Genomic DNA, 18,142 nt, shown 5'->3' with positions numbered 1-18,142 from the left:
GGGCAATAAACATAAAAATATGCTCTCGGATTTTTACAGCTATGACCTATGGCTTGATCGGGTCAATCTTGCAACCTTTCCTTTAGAAATGGGAGGAAGAAATCTGGACTGCGCTCTTTTTGGACGAAAGGCATGCCTACTGGGCACTCTAAAACATCATACAACAGGTTTATATTCAATATTGAGTCGAGACCTTCCTTGCATCCGTGAACCCTTTTTACGCCTGAGGTCATCCTAGGCCATGAAAGGTCACTAGCAGTTTTCGACAACTAACTTTTCATATAGACGTTCTAGGGCGATGAAAAAACTTGAGATGTAATTAGATCAACGACACAGATTGACTAATAGGGAGCATGACCATTGACCAATGCCATGGTAATTTCATAACCTTGAACTTAGGTCAATTATTCAAGTTAACCTGTTAAGGTCAGCTCAGCGGCTAACCCAACAAGCCCAACAAGTCAAGGATCGAGATGATGTGCAACAGTTGTTGTGCAGCATCGATACTTTATGATAACAAATAAAAATAGATGCACATTTCACCGACCATCGAATGAAATCAAAATTTTTATGGTAAAGAAACTGACCATTAACATGCCAATTTTTTGCGATTAAAAAGACCGAAATACAGAACGAGCTTTCGCCGCTAAGGCATTATCAGATTCCTTAAATTCTGGTTGCTAAAGAAATAAAATGCGTTTGTGCCATGTTAATGATATTTTACCATCTGCATTTTGACGAAAATGATGGCAAAACTACCATCTGTTATATGATTTAAATGGAACCTCACCTCACTACCCTGGCGCGTTTCCACTCTCATGCCAGTCCCATGGCGGAAGATGCCAAGGCCAGGGCGTCACCTACACACAGTGGCGAGCTAGGAGCGAGCGGCATTGAAGAGGTCGCCACATTCGCAGGAACACAGCTTTTCAGCTCGTCAACGAGTCACGATTTCCTTGCTTTAGCATTACAAATCTTTCCGTTGGCACGCATGGATCAGCCACCAACAATTTGAAGCCCTCGTTATTTAGCATTTATCTCGGATTTTCAAGTCAGCGGCCTCAGACCAGGTCAACTGGAAGACATTTCCATTTAAGGCAATATGAGTAAGTTGAGCTATAGGTAGGTACAGGTCTCGCGAGATTAAGCGGTAGGTTTTGCACTTTTACATTTCCGGTTATATCTCAGAAACTAATCGATCTACGATGAAGCCATTTTACACGATCATGGCCGCCGGCCGGCTTGGTACCCAACAAGTCGATCGCATCTTCAACACTTAAAAGCATAAGACGGCGAAGATAGGTAGGTATAGGTAGCCTGAAGTAGGTACACCAAGGCTGGGGGGATCCGTGCTATCGTAAGTTATATCGGACGTGGCTGCGAAACTTCTCTCGGTACGAAACTTCTCTTGATCGGAAGAAAATCGGAGGGATGAAAAAGAAAGAGCGGCAAATCGGAGCTACGTTGTACGTAAGTTGTTTCGCAGCGTTTAAAGGTAGTGTGCCACCTTTGAAAGATTTCCCATTTTATTTTTCCTAGGATAAGAAGCTTCTGTTTTTACCTAATATCGCAAAAAAAAATCAAAAATGGGCCTGGAATAGTGCCTTTTTCGCCTAAAAGTTTTTCGGTTTTTAGATATGTATAACAACTGTAGTGGGCTCACCTGCAAACAGGCGTCGGGCAACAATCGCGAATGCGGCGCACTTGTGACAATAAGCAAAGGTCATTATAGTGTTACGACCATACGACGTACGGAAATGAGTTATCAGCTGTCTAATCGTAGACAACACAATGTCGAGCCTTAAACTGTAAGCCCGTATTGGTATTGTTTCTTTTATTTGGCTGTCGAACATTATTTATGGTTTGAAATATGATTTTATGTAAAATAATTGATATGAAAAAGCCGTCTTATAAGTTATGACCCCATTTCACCACACGCAAGTGGCAGAAATGACAATGATCAGCTGACGCATTTTTCTTGGCCGAAGTCAGAGCGCGCGGCCCGACGCACCACGCGTATTTGGAAATTCCGACCTCGACGAGCATCAGAAGCCACCTAACAGGCGTGTTCGAAACCGCAGGAGATGATGATGAACGGGTTTATCGAAACTTGATTGGATGAGCATATCGGTAATAGCGATTTCAGTGTGTGCATTTATTGTTCATAGTGGTGTGAAATGTGGTTGGGGTACGACCGACAACCCGTCGGGGCGAATTTCGCACTGGGGTACTCAAAATTTGAAGAATTTAAGACGTTTCCATGAGTTTTGAAGGTATGGATAAGTTCTAAAAATCCGGTTCTCCTTATCTGGGCCATTAACTCCATACGGTCCAAGAAAGCTGGCACACTACCTTTAAATGCCAGTTTTACTACGATTTAAATGCCAAGCAGATCAGCTGACCTCGTAGTACCATGTCGATAAGGTCGAATTCCCCATACGTCTATAGTGTAAACGTGACCCCTATTGCAAATGGGCTGTCAGGGACATCTCCTCCTCTGTAAATTTGGAGGGATCATGTGTCGGCATTCCCACGTTCGTTTCGGAGTCCATCTGTTCCATTTGGAGCCCGTCCGCCCCGAAGACTGCGTCTGCGCACGAGGCTTCGCGATGGAGGAGTATTTTGACGAAATCGCCCTCGCTGCAGAAGAAATAGAGGGACTTGTTGAGAAAGAGGAGGCCGCAGTGTGCCGACGACTTTAAACTGTACGCCAACGCCAAGACCAAGGCAATCAGGGGGCGCTCAGATGATCGGGAGGTTTCAATTGATCAGGGACCCACCAGGTGACCAGGGAACCCTCTGATAACCAGGGGTCCTTCCAGTAACCAGGGACTCCTTCAATAACCAGGGGCCCCTCAGTAAACGTGGGCCACTCAGGTTACTGCAAGAGACAGGAGTCCCTTATAACCAGGGACCGGCAAGGTCTCTCAGGTCCGTTTTTGACAAAGCTGTTATTGATGTCATATGCGAGCCCTTTGCCACCAGCAGAGGGCCCTTTCAAGCCTTTTTAGGGCCGTTTAACGTCTCTTGAGTTTCCTTTGAGGCTAAGGGCCTCTTCAGCAGCCGAGGGGTCTTTGAGGCCTTTTTGAGGGCCTCTTAACGTCAGCTGAGGACCGTTGGACGCCATCTGAGGACCGTTTGGGGCCTTCTGATGGCCAGTAGATGCCAACTGAGGGCTCTCTGACACCAGCTAAGGGCGCTTTTATATTTGACACGATCTCAGGGCCCTTTGACGCCCTTTGAGACCTTCTGAGGTCCGTTTGACGCCAGCAGAGGACCCTTTGGGATCATATGAGGGCCCTTTGCTGCCTTCTAAGCGGCCTTTGAGGCTTTTTGAGGGCCGCTTGACGCCACCTGAGGACCGTTGCGGTTGGACTCCAGTTACGGACCGTTTGAGGCCTTCTGATGGCCATTTTGCGCCAACTGAGGGCCGGGGGGCCCTCTGACACTAGCTGGGGGCCCTCTGACACCAGATAAGGGCCCTTTAAGGCCTTCTGAAGTCCGGTTAACGCTAGCGGAGGGCCTTTTGAGGCCAAATGAGAGCCCTTTGAGGCCTTATAAGGGCTCCTTGAGGCTTTTGAGGGCCGCGTGACGGCATCTGAGGACCGTTGTACTCCAGCTGACAACCGTTTGAGGCCTTCAGATGGACTTTTGACGCCAGCTGAGGAGGGCTCACTGACACCAGCTGGGGGCCCTCTGACACAAGCTAAGGACTCTTTAAGGCCTTCGGAGGGTCGTTTGACGCGAGCTCAGGGCCCTCTGACGCAGGTTTAGGGCCCTTTGACGCCCTTTAAGGTCTTCTGAGGTAGGTTTAACGTTGGCTGAGAGCCTGAGAGCCCTTTGAACCCATCTGAGGGCCCTTTGACACCAGATGAGGGCCATTTGACGCTAACCGAGGGCCCTTCGAGACCATCTGAGGACCCGGTGACCTCATCTGTGGGCCCTTTGAGGTCTTTTGAGGGCCATTGAAATTTCACCACAATACCCCTGGCTGCGCTACTGGGCATTTATGGACTCGTATGGGCCTGCTGGGGAACGAGATGGGCCCTCCCGGTCTTTTTAATCATTATTTCAGTTCATTTTACATGGTCTTCAGCGGTCTAAAGATTAGGGGCCCCAACTCGAATGGGGGGGAGGCCCGTGTGCCCTCTCCTGTGTGCGGCCTTGCAGACACTACACCGCTTCCCCTCCCTCCGCCATAAACGCACCGCTGCACTGCTAGGCGCCGACAAATACGGGCCGGCGCCGCAACCGGCTCCCCCGCGGCCTGCCTCGCGTTGACATAGCCCTTCCCGAACACCAGTGTAACCCCCACGCGGCCTAGGTATCGCCGCGCCCACCTGTCCGCGGCGCGGCCTCTGATGGCGTATCGGATCATTGATGGTGCGATACATGTTTTGGTCAGATTTTCGCAATTAACGCGAAAAATTGCCCAAAACACTTTTTAAATTTCAAAATTGAAAAAAAAAATACAAAAATGACGTGAAAGTGACCGTTTTCAGCGTGTAAATTTAAAACGCTCTAGCGCAGCCATTTTTGAAGAAATCGACTTCAAATTTTGCACACGTGTTCATCAACCATATTTGTTTAACCCGCGCCCGGCTGGGGGTCCTGGATTTCCACGCCCTGCTGGGGGGGGGGTGTTTGAACACCCCCCCCCCTTGTAACTCGGCTCCTGGGCCACGTAGCGATACGCGGAAGGCGACGTTCGAAAGAGCGTCAAAAATAACGACGAAATCACTTCGGTCAATTTTTTGGTCAGGTCAAAGGTCAGGTCACCAGAGGTCATTGAAGGCAAAATTTCGCCGATTTCCAGGTCGAATGTCGAAAACTTCCAAGAAGCCAACGCATAACTCGGGAACCAATAGAGCTACAGCGCCGCGGAAAAGCGCATTCGATAGCCCTATAAACGCCCTTTCTGAGTAATTCTCTCAGATTTGACCTAACGTCAACGGTTTTGCCTGCAGGGGGCATAAACTGCAAAAATAGCCGATTTTTTCGAAAACAGTTTTTCTGCAATAACTTTTGACCCAAGCCTTGTACGAGCTTACTTTTACCGGCATCGTGTTCCTCTCGTCAAGACGCATCGAATGAACTATAACTTGACCATGAAAGGTCAACTTGAATATTTGACCTCAGGTCAAGGTCATGACCTGACCGAAAAGGGTCATGTTGCATATCAGTCGATCCGTATCGTCGAGCTGAACACATCTAAGGCGTTTTCATCGCTCTAACATGCCTCTATCAAAAGTTATTTGCGAAAAACTGTTAGATACCATTCGTGACCTAAGATGACCTCAGGGCAAAAACAAGGGTCACGGACACCATTTTCATGTTCAGTGTGTCTAAACCACTTGTAATTCGGTGTTTGGGAGTGTTTATAATGTCTTTCGTCCAAAAGAGGCGCATTTCAATTTTCTCCCATTGACTTATAATGGGGAGGTCGCAATATTGACCTGACCTTAGGTCATCGATATCAAAATTCTGAGATATACATTTTGTACATGCTATTGCTCTTAGCAATCGCTGAAAGTTTCAAAGCGATCGGTCACTCAGTGTAGCTATGACAGACATTGAAACTTTTTATGAGGTGAGGTCACTTCAAGTGACCTGGTGACCTGACCTTGAATGACCTTGGTCTGAAATTTTTACAACATGTGTAGAATTGATGTATGATAAGGTGTACCAAAAACGGCGGCGCTCCGCGCCGCCGTTTTTGAGATATTCGCGAAAAACCACAAGGGGGGGTGTTCAAACACCCCCCCCCCCAGCAGGGCGCGGGTTAACATATAATTCGGTTTTGTGAAAATTTTGAAAATTTCTTATATTTTTCTCTTGAGAAAGAGGTAAAGCTTCGCTACGATCGGCCTTCCGATCGACCGAGAAGATTCGTAAAGTTAGTTCGTATCTTCACCATTTGCGATACAACTTGCGTATCTACTTAGCCTACGATGTGATGGATCCCTCCAATATCTGTTCCGATTCAACTTACGTTTGATCGCAACTGCGAGGTGCCTTGCGATCACATGGATCCCCCCAGCCAAATTTTCTAGGTGCAAAACCTACTGCTAAAACCCGCGACATTAGCGTCGCCACGGGGGGGCAAGCGGGGCAGCTTGCCCCCCCCCCCAACCTCGGACCGGGCACCCCCTGAGATCGATGCAGATCCGATGAGATTTTCGAGTCGGGAAAAAATGGGGGTACCTTTCGGAGAATGTTTGTGAGGTCAGACTCGGCTGGAGCGTGCAGTTCAAACAAGAGTCAGAGTCGCAGTCGCCAAAAATCTTCAAGACTCCGACTCCAGACTCAGAAATGCCAATGCTGTGATTCATTCCATGTTCCTAGTTGGTTCTTTATTACATTTTATAGCTGGTTTGCATAAGTTTTGGAGCCTACTGACACATAATTTTCGTTCAAAGCGTGACACGAAATCTTCGCGGCCTTTCTCAACTCTCGCCAAATGTCTGTGACAGGCTCAACTACCGTTCAAGTGCCGCAGGGCTCATGAGCTTGCTTTTCACACAGGCTCCTAAGGAGCTCCACTGACCCCTGAAGAAGCTTTCAGAGGGCCCAAACCGGCCTCTGAAAGTCCCACTGGTGTCCATGCTCTCTGAGGGCCCATAACAGGGATCTTTGAGGGATCGTTACAGGGATCTTTGAGGACCTTATACATTATGTAGACCCCTGAAGGGACACACGAATCTTTGAGGATGCCTTCAAAAATTTCTGAGAACCTTAATTGGCCTCGGATATTTCAGTCGAACTTTTCAGCGACAGACTTAGGTAACCCCAAGCCGGCATCTGAGGGATCACAACTAACGTGCACCTCTGAGGGCCGCAACACATGTTTCTTATGTCCCTACGTAGGGTCTTAAGGGATTCGACACAGACCCCGACGGTTCACACTGTTATCCGAGGGCTCCAGGCTTACCCTGGGCCCAGTCTCTTAGCGCCCGCCGACTACACTGGCTTCTGTGGGTCCCACCTTGGCCTCGGAAAGCCCCAAAGCACCACATACACGTAAATATTTGGGATGACCCACGCCGATCTCAGGTGTCCTAAGCAGGCTTCTGAGAGTCCACACTGATCATGAGTGGCCTGAAATGGCTTGGAAGTCCCAAGCCTATCTCTAAGGGATCCCTTGCCGCTATGCCGTGCGTAACGTTTGGTTCCGTTAAACATTTTTTGTTCACGTTTGCAGCGCTTCCCTTCACACGAAAAACGAGAAACGTTTTGTTCACACTCGAGTGAACAAAACCTCTGCATGCATGCGTGAATGGAGGTTTTAGCAGGGTGATCGGATTAAATGGAGCGTTTGTCACCTTTTTTTCTGGGTAATGATCATGAGCGACGAGAGTCTGCACAAGAGCCCTCTGCAGTGCGTCGGCAACGCAGCCACTGTAATTCTACCGGTCGTTTTTGTCCAGAAATTTGAAAATTTCGAGTTTCTCTGTAAAAAAGTTGCATGTCATAGCTATAATGTCATAGTTCGTTTTTTTTCAAAAGGACTCTGGCTCCAAGTATGGTTTTCGAAAAAGCACGCGTTCTAGCGAGCAAAACGAGCAAAAACTGAACCTGAGAAACTCGAACGTCGCCTTATTTTAACATGTGAAGTATTCCCGATGATTTCCATACGTGCGTTTTGGAGCCAGATATGAGAACAGTGGTGACGTCATGCTGTCGAACTTGTATTGCAATGTAACGCATAACTATCATGGACGAAACCGCTTACTCGATTATAACCTCGGCAACAGTGAAAAACGAAGTTTCCCCCAAATTCTTTAAAGCTTTGTCCCATTACGGACATTTGGTGCCTGCTGCCACCAGTGACGTCATCATAGTATGCTAATTTTTCAGGACACAATTTCCGGGTACTTACCGTGCACAATTTGAAATCGGATATTTTTTCGGTAAGAAATTCTTGGCCAGACGCTGAAGCTGCCAAAACTCACGTGAGAGCTTCGATAATGCACTTGGAGCCAGCGTCCTTTTGAAAAAAAAAACGAACTATAGAAGGAAAACTTTGTCACCATCGAATTCTTCGCACCATTGCGCGTCGAACGATATGTAAAACGAGTGAGTAACGACTGGGGAAAGGCAAGATTTAACACAAAAGTTGATTTTGCCCCCCCCCCCAACCGAAAATCTCTGGCGACGCCTATGCCTGTACCTACTATAGGCATGTACAGCCCACCGCTAAAGTAATGTGTGGTTTTGCCAATCTCAACGGATGGCTTTGACCGACGATTTTTAAATGCGGACTGATTGAAAAGAAGACATCAATAGATAAAGTTGTAGCTGCAAGGGTGAAGATACATGTAAGCTACATTTAAAGTCTCGTTGCAGTCTGGCTAATCGTTCCTAGGCTTCAGAAGCAGAACATACCCATGACTGGAACCACACATTACTTCTGCTGTGGACTGTACCTACGCCCATTTAGATAAAAGTCACTCTAAAAATAACGTAAAAGGTGAAAATTGAGTACTTAATCAGTGCCTTGCACCCACGACCATTATTGTTTTTTGGAACCTCAATTTTATATTTTTCCATTTTTTCGACAGAGACTTACTAAGGCGATGGAGACACTTGTGATGTGTTCACCTCAATGATACAGACCGACTGATATGCAGCATGACCTGTTCCAGACAGGTCAAGCCTTGAGCTGAGGTCATTTTTCATGATGATATTTTAAGGACAAATGAAAGTTCATTGACACGTTTTACCAAGATAACCGCCTGTCAAATTGATGTTTTAAGACTCTGTCAAAAGATATGGAAGGAAAAAGTATACTTTTTACTTTTAAAAGTATACTTTTTTTTCTCAGGCTCCTTTTAAGTATACTTAAAAGTATACTTTTAAGTTCAGTTTTCACGTCTTTTTTTTTGCCTGGAGGCTAAACCGTTTACTTGTCTGTGGACATATTGGCGAGGCCTGGTTCGGTTGAATCTATCTTAAAGTAAAATGTCTGACGATAACAAAATACATTTTTCTTCATATTTATACTTTGAAGCTAGATAAATGGGTTATTCTTCAATTTCTCGCTAGGCGTAAGCCGTCAAGTATGTTTTCCCCCTTGGCATCCAGTAACAGAAGCAGAAGCAGAAGCTTGATAATACACACCTGGAGCCAGCAAGTTTACGATATATTTTCACGCACAGCTCAAAAATTACAACAATAAATATTAAATAGTAGCACAATGATCATGCCTATTTCATGGCCGGCAGGCATATGCCAATAGAAGGACGTAAGAATACGTAAACTGAGATCATGAAGACGCCTTAGTTGCTGTACTTCTGGACGGGGCGGTAGGCGTAGATGGGCTCCTGCTCAGGCTCCTTATAGACGGGAGCAGCCTTGTAGACGGGAGCCGGAGCCGGAGCGGCCTTGTAGACGGGCTCCTCGGGGTACTGGGCCTCGCCCTCGTACGTGACCTCGGCGTTGTAGCCGGCGTAGTCGTCGACGGTGTACTTGACCGTCTGGATGCGGCCGTCGGGCAGAGCCACCGTGTAGTAGCCGGACGTCTGCTTGCCGTCGCTGTTCTCGTTGGCGGCAAACTTGGAGCCCGTCTCGTAGTCGCTGACCGAGTAGTCGAACGCGTACGGGGCCGGCTCGTACTCGGGCTCCTTGTAGGCAGCCGGGGCCTCGTAGGCAGCCGGGGCCCTGTAGGCAACCGGAGCCCTGTAGGCAGCGGGCAGCTTGTCGGCGGCAGCGACGGCCAGGAGGGCGGCGACAATGAAGGCCTTCATTCTGTTGGTTGGGAGCTGGTGTGTGTGACTGGAGCTGGTCAGCTGAGGAGTGATGACGGTCCGTCGGCACTTTCCCTTTTATAGTGGCCGGGGCGGGGCGGGCTGGGAAACTCGGGGTGCAAGGTCAAGGGACGTCCAATTATGTAGCTGTGTCACTAAGTGGTATCGTGTTTTCTGAAGTTATTTGTTGATGTTTTCTTTCATTAGTTTACAAAGACTAGAACACGTTTTCATCGATATCTACCATTCATTGCTTGCAGGCAATGAATCTTTAGGTTATTAGGTACAGCCCACCGTTGAAGTAATGTGCGGTTTTACTAATTTCAACGGATGGTTTTGACTAACGATTTTTAAATGCGGAGTGATCGAAAAGAAGACGTCAATGATTAAAGTTGTAGCCGCAAGGGTGACGAACAGCGATACATGTAAGCTACATTCAAAGTTTCATTGTAGTCTGGCTAATCGTTCCTAAGCTTCAGAAGCAGAATATACCCATGACTGAAACCGCACATTACTTCTGCTGTGCACTGTACATACATTTAATATATCCCAAACTTGAGCAAAACCTGCATAGGTGGGAATCGTTAATCAAAAAGTTAGTTTCGTTAATCGTCAATCCGTTAACTAAAAAGTTAGTTCCGTTAAACGATAATCCGTTAATTCACAACAAAAGTAACGGAAGTTACTTTAGTCCGTTAATCGTTAACATTTTACACGGTAATGAATAATATGAAAATGCTTGTGCATTTTCTGAGGACAACTCGACCAACCTACGCTAACGGCTAGGCGCCACTCACTTGTCGTAGCGCGGTTCTGCTCTCGAAGACCTGCCAACCTGCTCCTGCTCGGTGACGGCATGGATAAGATATACCTATTTATAAATATAATACATGGTGATGATATGTGTGATGCGAGTTGCGACCGATTTCAACCTGCGTTACCGACGATTCAGCTTGCCTGACAAACAGCTCTACCCTTTCTCTCCGCCTCTCAGCCAGGCAGCGTTCCAATGACAGGCGTGTGCATCACAATTTGCAACGTATATTGCCGCAACACACTGAATACCAGAGATGAGGCGCACACAAACAGCTCAAGAGGCGCACTCAAGTAACTTGTGTTCTTGTGTTCGCAGCCTGCGAGCACAAGCGGTGAGCACAAAACTTCGCCGCATGAAGGTTTCATACAGTTACACATGCAATAACTTTACAGTAAACTTTTTGCTTCGAAATAAAAGTAACGATTAACGGATTAACGGACTAAATTTTAACGATTAACGGAGCCGAAAAGTAACGGAACTAAAACCGTCCGTTACACGTGGAAAAAAATTAGCGAGTCCGTTATTCGTTAACTCAAAATTTAGTTCCGTTAATTAACGGATTAGCGATTTAACGGACTTGCCCACCTATGAAAACCTGAACGTATATGGAATGAGCTGCACCATGATGGGACCGGGGAAGTGTGTTCGGCCTCACCCGATTATCTAAAAATTAACAATAATAAATGAAGCGGAAAAAGGTACTCAGTTGCTCTATCCGAGTGCTTTAAAGTATTCCGATTTCAGAGCATATGTTAGGCATATGATAGATAAGAATAAGATTGACTGTGATCTCTGCCAGCAAACAAAAGGCTTTTTTTAACCAATCACAGTCTCTCAAAACATCGGGGTCGGGATGTGTAGAAAAGACAACAACCAGGAGATGCCGATCACCTATGACGGCCGATGGCTTAAAAGATAACTGAAATTTTATTGGAATCCAACAATTTTAAACGATTTACAATACCTTGGCATGGCACCAAGCTTGATGTTGTCCACAGGGGCCCCCTGAGATTAATGGTCTGAAATGCTCTTCTATTTATACTAACCAGAAGAGGCCCCTAGGATTGATGGTCTAACAGGCCCTTCTATTTATACTAGCCAGAGGAGGCCCATGAGACTGATGGTCTGAGAGGCCCTTCTATTCAAACTAGGCAGATGAGGCCCCTGAGAATGATAGTCCGAAGAGCCATGCGGCGGCAACTGGCCGTGGCCATATTTCGGCTCGGTAGGGCCCTACAGAGCTCATGAGAGCACCTCAAGGGCTCCTAAGTAGACACGCTTATCCCCATAAGGGTGCCACACCGGCTTCTGAAGGCTCCTTGTAGGCATCTAAGGGCCCTTTTCGGCCTCTAACGGCTCCACCCGCCTGTGATGGCTCCACACCAGTGGTTATGAGCGCCACACAGCGGCGCCTTTGAGGGTCATACTAGTGTCTCTTAGGGCCCTATATCGGTGGCTCTGGGGGCCCCACACCAGCGCCTCTGTGGGCCACCACACCTGTGCATCTCAAGGCTCTATATGTACATCTGAAGGACCCACACCGACACCTCTGAGGGCCCCACACCAGTATCTTGGAGCTCTGAAGGCCCCACACCGGTGATTCTGAGGACTCACCGGCTCCTGAGAGCACCATGTTGATGTCTAACGGCTCCACAAGGCCACTGAAGGCACCACGCAAACTCTCACTGAGCTCTTATGTCCATGTACCGGCCTCTGAGGGATTTAAGCCAGCGCATTCATAGCTCCACACCAGCAATTGTAAGGGCTTCACACTGAAGTATCTGAGGGTTCCACACCGGTGTCTCTAAGGGCCACATACTGGCATCTCTGAGGGCCCCATACCGGCGTCTCCGAGGGTCCACATCTGGCGGGCACCCATCAGCGACTGAAGGTCCCACACTGTCGACTCCGAGAGCCCCATCTGCGTCTGGGAGCACCATGCCGTCTCTAAGAACCACAGCGGCTCCTCCGTACGAAAGATGGGCGTCTGCATGCCAAAGGGGAGCGGTTCTGAGACAGTAGGGCACCTACGTGCAATAGAGGGGCGCCTATGAAGCCCATAGGGGCGCCTCAATGCGAAAGAGGGGCGCCTCTGAGGCCTACATATATGGGCGTCCACATGCAATAGAGGTCTGCAAATTGCAATTGATCTATGCCATGGGGGTGCATTCATAAGAAACAGGGGCGCCACTGGCGGATCCAGGGGGGGGGGCATTAGGGGCATATGCCCCCCCCGACAGGAGCCTGGGGAGGGCATTCAGTACAAGTATGCCCCCCCCCCGTTCAAAATCTTACGCCTATAACGAGGAACTAAATAAACATGGATTAGAAAGTCTTCCTATGTAACTACTTTTGTGATCAGAGTCGTTTTAGTAACCTCAATTTAGTTGTCATTGCTTTATTTTGTCTAAAAGTATGTTGCTTCTTAGTTCTTACAACAGGGAAGTCATGCCGCTTCAAGTTTCAACCCTTTTGACCGTATTGTCTAACGATGGCACTCATATTGCGCAAACCAGGAATCGGCCGCCGCCTATGCTTGGGAAAAGGGACGGTTAGAATATGATTTACCTGTATGGCCACAGCCAGTGCAGCGTAACCGGGGGGGGGGGGGGGGCACAAGGGGCGCGTGCCGCCTCATTAGATGCATGGTGCCCTATGGGCCCGAGAGGCCCTGCAGTGCCCATTGGCCGCTCAGGGTCCAAGCGTGCCTTATTTCGACTGAGATAAGACCCGCAGGACTCGTGAGAGCACCTCACGGAGTCACGGGCTCCTGGGTCGCCACATATCACACATCTCCATAAGGGCCCCACTCCGGCCTCTGAGGGCCCTGTGCTGGCCTCTGAGTGACCTTGCTGACCTATTAAGCGTCAGCTCTAATTAGAGTCCTGGCCCATACCCGCATGGAACGGCTCCACACCAGTGTCTCTGAGGGCCCATAACGGCGCCTTTGAGGGTCTCACACCGGCGCCTTTGAGGGCCCAACACCGCCAATCTGAGGGACTAACACCAATCTTTTTTAAGGCCCTACATCGGCGGCGGCTCTGAGGGCCCCACACTGGCGCCTCTGAAGGTCTTACACAGGCGCATCTGACGGCTACCTACCTGCAACTCAGTGGGCCCCACACTGGTGACTCTGAGGGCTCCCAGTGACGCCTGAGAGTACCACGCCTGTCTCCAGGATCCCACAGGGCTCCTGAAGGCCTCTGCTGGCCCTTGCTGGTCTCTTGAAGACCCCTTGCCCCCATGCATGTGTCTCTGAGGAGTGAGGACTCCCACAACGATGCCTTTGAAAGTCTTCACCGGCGACTGTGAGGGCACCACACAGACACGTCTGAGGGCCCTACACCGCCACCTCTGACACACCAGTGTCTCCTGAGGTCCCACATCGGCGACTCTGAGGGTCCCACACCGGCGCCTCTGGGGCCCCACACCAGTGCCTCTGGCAGTCAGCCACCGGTAACTCTGTAGGTCCTACACCGGTGACTCTGAGGGCCCCACCGGCGTCTGAGAGTACCATGCCGATCTCTAAGGACTCCACAGGGCTCCTGAAGATACTGCCGGCCCTCACTTGCCGGCCTGTGAAGGCCCATTGTTGGCATCATACGGTCCGTTACCGGCCTCTGAGGGCCCTTTGTCGGTCTCTGAGAGGTCCTACTGGGTTATTAAGCATTCGCATTTCGCACCAACAACTCCAAGGGCCCCACACACAGCCATCTGTGAATGGTGTGGGCTTAGCGCCACACCAGTGTCTGAGGCACCACAACGGCGTCCATGTGAGGGCCTCACACCAGCACCTTAGAGGGCTCACACCGGCTCCTTTGTGGTTCCTGCACCAGTGCCTCTGAGGGTCCCACACCACTGCCTCTGGGGAACCCACACCGATAGCTTTGATGGTCCCACGCCAGTACCTCTTTAGGTGCCACACCGGCGGCCCTGGGTCGGCTCTATAGGTACGGCCCTCCAGGTATTTAGTGGTTGGTTGCCAACATCACAATAAACAATCTGCATTGATGAATTCGTCTAATGGCTGTTGAAAATCATTGCCGAAGTGTGTGCACGAACCCTCTTCTCATTTCTATTGAGTCATTTTACAGGAGTGTCTCTATCATTCAAAGTTATTACACCAAAAGCACATAGGCTAACCAACCACTCTTTTGCTGGAGGGCCGTACACCAGTCATTCTGAGCGCCCCACCGGCCCCACCAATTTTCGTCGATTTCTGGCGCTGCCCGGGTATTTGTCCCAAAAGCCTCCTCCTCCTGGATCTGCCAATGGGGTTCAGGTGTCCTACAATTTCTGTTTTTTTTTTTTAGAAAAAAAAAACTCGTGTCAGGGCTATGACGAAAAATAAGTGGCCTAAATCCGATGAGAAAACAGGATTTGGGGGTACCCTAGGTTTGGCTCCGTGACCTGGTATGCCCCCCCCGCGCTGACACCCTGGATCCGCCAGTGAGGGGCGCCGGCATGGCAAAAGAGCATGGCCTTCAAGTGTCCATAAGAGAGAGAGACGCCTATGATAAGCGCACATTGTATGCGACAACGGGGCGACTGTGGGACATATAGGGATGTCTCTGATGACTATAGGCACATAGGGCGCTTATATGCCAAAGAGGGCGCCTATGAAGCTAATGGGGGCACCTGGGAAACGAGGAAGACATTTGTGTAAGGGTTTTCAGGGGTCATGCGCCGTTTGCGGCAAATAGATTCTAAAAAAAATCGCAGGGGGAAGAAATTTTAAAAATGGTGCGCACTTTCCGCACTGTTCGCTTTAGCGGTTACGCCCCTGGGTACATCTGCCCGATCTCAGAAGCTAGATTTGGAGGTCATACTTGAAAGCAGCCAGCAGGATGAGGCAAAAGTTGGAGGCCCCTGAAAATAGGAGGCCCCCTGGAAAAGGAGGCCCCTTGACAGGGTGGCCCACCCACTTTTCATGACGTTCCTACGCCCATGTATCTGATGAAATCTTATATGATAACGTGATGTACTGTATAAATGGGCTTGGCCACACAGATCCCCCTCGCTTTACCGATAATAGTCAAAAGTCATGATCTTCTAGTTCTAGCTATTTTTGGAGAATATTCTCTGAGGGTTACATATGACACATATAGCCTCAAACAATGTTCTGTGACCCATCCTGACCTCATTTTGACCTCACATCACCTATGACCTTGACCTATGTTACAGATTTACACCGTCCCGGCCTGGCCAGGCGGGTCGCCGATGGTGAGCACAACAATGTTTTATGCTTATTTTTGCCGGAGTTTTATGTGAATTATTACGAGCGAGCGAGCGCAGCGAGCGAGCGAGTTCATACTGAATTAATGGAAAATCCTGAGTATGAGCGGCTGGCCGGCCGGCCGGCCGTGGGGACGCTCTTCAAAAGCTAATATCTTAATTCTTAGGAACGGGACATCCGATTGACAAGCGGTCTTCTTTACTGAATGTCACTTGGACGTAAAAGTTCTGTGGTGTGATGGCCACCATGCGTTCTTGCCAACCACCAGGCATCGGTAAAATCCTTTTTGAAAGGATTGTATTCCCAATCCACATTCCTAGTGCCGAAGTGGATTGCATTCCTACCCACAATCCCCTTTTTTCACTTGGATTGTGATCAAATCCGCAATCCTTTTTTGCAATCCTGTTGTATTATTATGTGCACTGGTGGATCTGGGGGAGGGAGGGGGGCATAGGGCTGTGACTCCATCCCCAAATCTGAAATCACCCATTTCTAGTACCTAGTCTTGCGAGTAATTCCTATCTAAGGCACAGGTATTTTATGGGAAATATTTTTTGCCTCAAACACCCCCACATTTAAACGTCTACCCAACCAGTGTTTTATATTTTTAAAACTCGCCCTCAAATGCGTAATTTTGTACTTCCTATGTAGTTCATCAGCGTATATTATTTTGAGCGTTTAAATTATTTCAAGTTTCGATGTAAAGCCCTTCATAGCAAAGTACATTAAGCCGATGAAGCCGATCTCATAATTTTCAATCGCAACAAACCATTTCAAAGCACTAATCAAACACAATCCGGATTGGATTGCAAAAATTGGAAGTATGATGCAATCCAATCTGCAATCAAATCCTGTTTTTTGGAATGGATTTCAAATCCAGGTGCAATCCACCAAAAAGGAATGCAATCAGGATTTTGCAATCCTGCAATCACAATCCTACCGATGCCTGCCAACCACCGCACGTGGCGCGTGGTAAAGTTGGACATTTTTTTTAAGAACTCCCAAAATTGCAACCTCAATAACGGCACAACGGTTGGGCTGATTGAATTGAAACTCGGTACACAGTTAGGTCTCCATCAGATAATTCATCTGCATGTGTTAACCCGCGCGGGGCTGGGGTCTCCAGCCGAACGCGCGGGGCTGGGGGTGGGTAAATTTTGCCCCCCCCCCCTGTTATCTCCCGAACTAATGGTCCGATTGGGAAAATTCAAACGCCAATGGAAAGATCTCATCACGAACAACTAAAAACATGTACTTAATTTAAAGTTTGAGCCTTGAGGTCAAGGTCAAGGTCAGGTCAAGGGTACAAATTGCAAGTTTCTACAGTATTGGCCTTGCACCGTAGTTGCCGAAGAATGAACTGAGACTGATTGCCCAAAACGTGTTCTTAGGCTACCAAGACAATATTCGCTGCTTACAATATCATTCAGAGGTCACGGTCAAGGTCAGGTCAGGTCAGGTCAGGTCACCAAAAACAAAATATAGAAAAGGGCATGTGCGACATATGTTTTATGGGTCATTTTATTCATAGAATTCAATAGGCACACTCAATAGGTGATATGGATCACATCTGGATGAATTTCAGGTCGAGGTCAGGTCAAGGTCAGGTCAAGTGAGGTCAAATTTTGAAGTTGGTTGTCAAGGCCTAAAAAGGTGTCTACTGATGCAGTTTTTCACGGCGAATCGAATGGTGCTATTTTTGTTTCCGTACGAGGTCTAGAACTTCCAAAAAATTCATTTGTCAAAATTTGTGTGTGTCGTGACGTCATGAAATTTTTAATAACTCCCACATTTTTTAACCGATTCTTCTAAAAATTGGTATGGAGGTGCACATAGACCACATCTCTGACACATATTCCGGTTTTTTCGATACCCTCAAAATTTTGGATTTTATAATTAGTTTCCCAAAAAAGTCAGTTAAAAAAATTGGCCAAAATCCAAAATTTTCAAAAACCGAGATAGCCATTGGATAGACAAAGTAGAATTACGTATAACCTTTTTTGTTGCGTCTTGATTCCTTTAAGAATGAAGATGTTAGCGGCGTTTGAAATATTTTGCCGTTTTTGAGGCGAAAATGGCGAACATGACGTCACTAAAAACGTCAATTTCTCAAAAAAAAATCCGACGGACTTCGCTCAAGTTTTCAGGGAACGTGTCAAATTGATGTAAGAAAAGGTACTGAAAGTTTGGCGGCGCTGCGCGCCGCCGTTTTTGAGTTATGGCAAAAATTCGCGAGGGTGGGTAAAATTTACCCCCCCGCCCCGCGCGGGTTAAGGTTGGGGTGCTACAGCACGTGCGCACGTGCAGGGGGCGCTCCCAGATCTCGAGAACGGCTGGGCCGAT

At 48.1% G+C, this 18,142-nt stretch overlaps 1 protein-coding gene across 1 annotated transcript; it reads right to left on the bottom strand.

The window, feature by feature from the left end:
• Positions 1–9,126: 9,126 nt before the first annotated feature.
• On the bottom strand, positions 9,127–9,786 carry LOC122382923 (cuticle protein 7-like). Its single transcript, XM_043368875.1, has one exon. The coding sequence runs from the start codon at positions 9,744–9,746 to the stop codon at positions 9,279–9,281; it is 468 nt and encodes a 155-aa protein (XP_043224810.1). The 5' UTR covers positions 9,747–9,786; the 3' UTR covers positions 9,127–9,278.
• Between the last annotated feature and the right edge of the window lie 8,356 nt (positions 9,787–18,142).

Source organism: Amphibalanus amphitrite, unplaced genomic scaffold (genome assembly GCF_019059575.1).
Source record: "Amphibalanus amphitrite isolate SeventyFive unplaced genomic scaffold, NRLGWU_Aamphi_draft 000012F_arrow, whole genome shotgun sequence".
Taxonomy (NCBI): Eukaryota; Metazoa; Arthropoda; class Thecostraca; order Balanomorpha; family Balanidae; genus Amphibalanus; species Amphibalanus amphitrite.
This window is presented reverse-complemented; position numbering and strand designations above follow the sequence as displayed.

What these genes read in the sequence shown, in the direction of transcription:
- LOC122382923 (XM_043368875.1), bottom strand. Translation starts at nt 9,746, where the DNA reads ATGAAGGCCTTCATTGTCGCCGCCCTCCTGGCCGTCGCTGCCGCCGAC.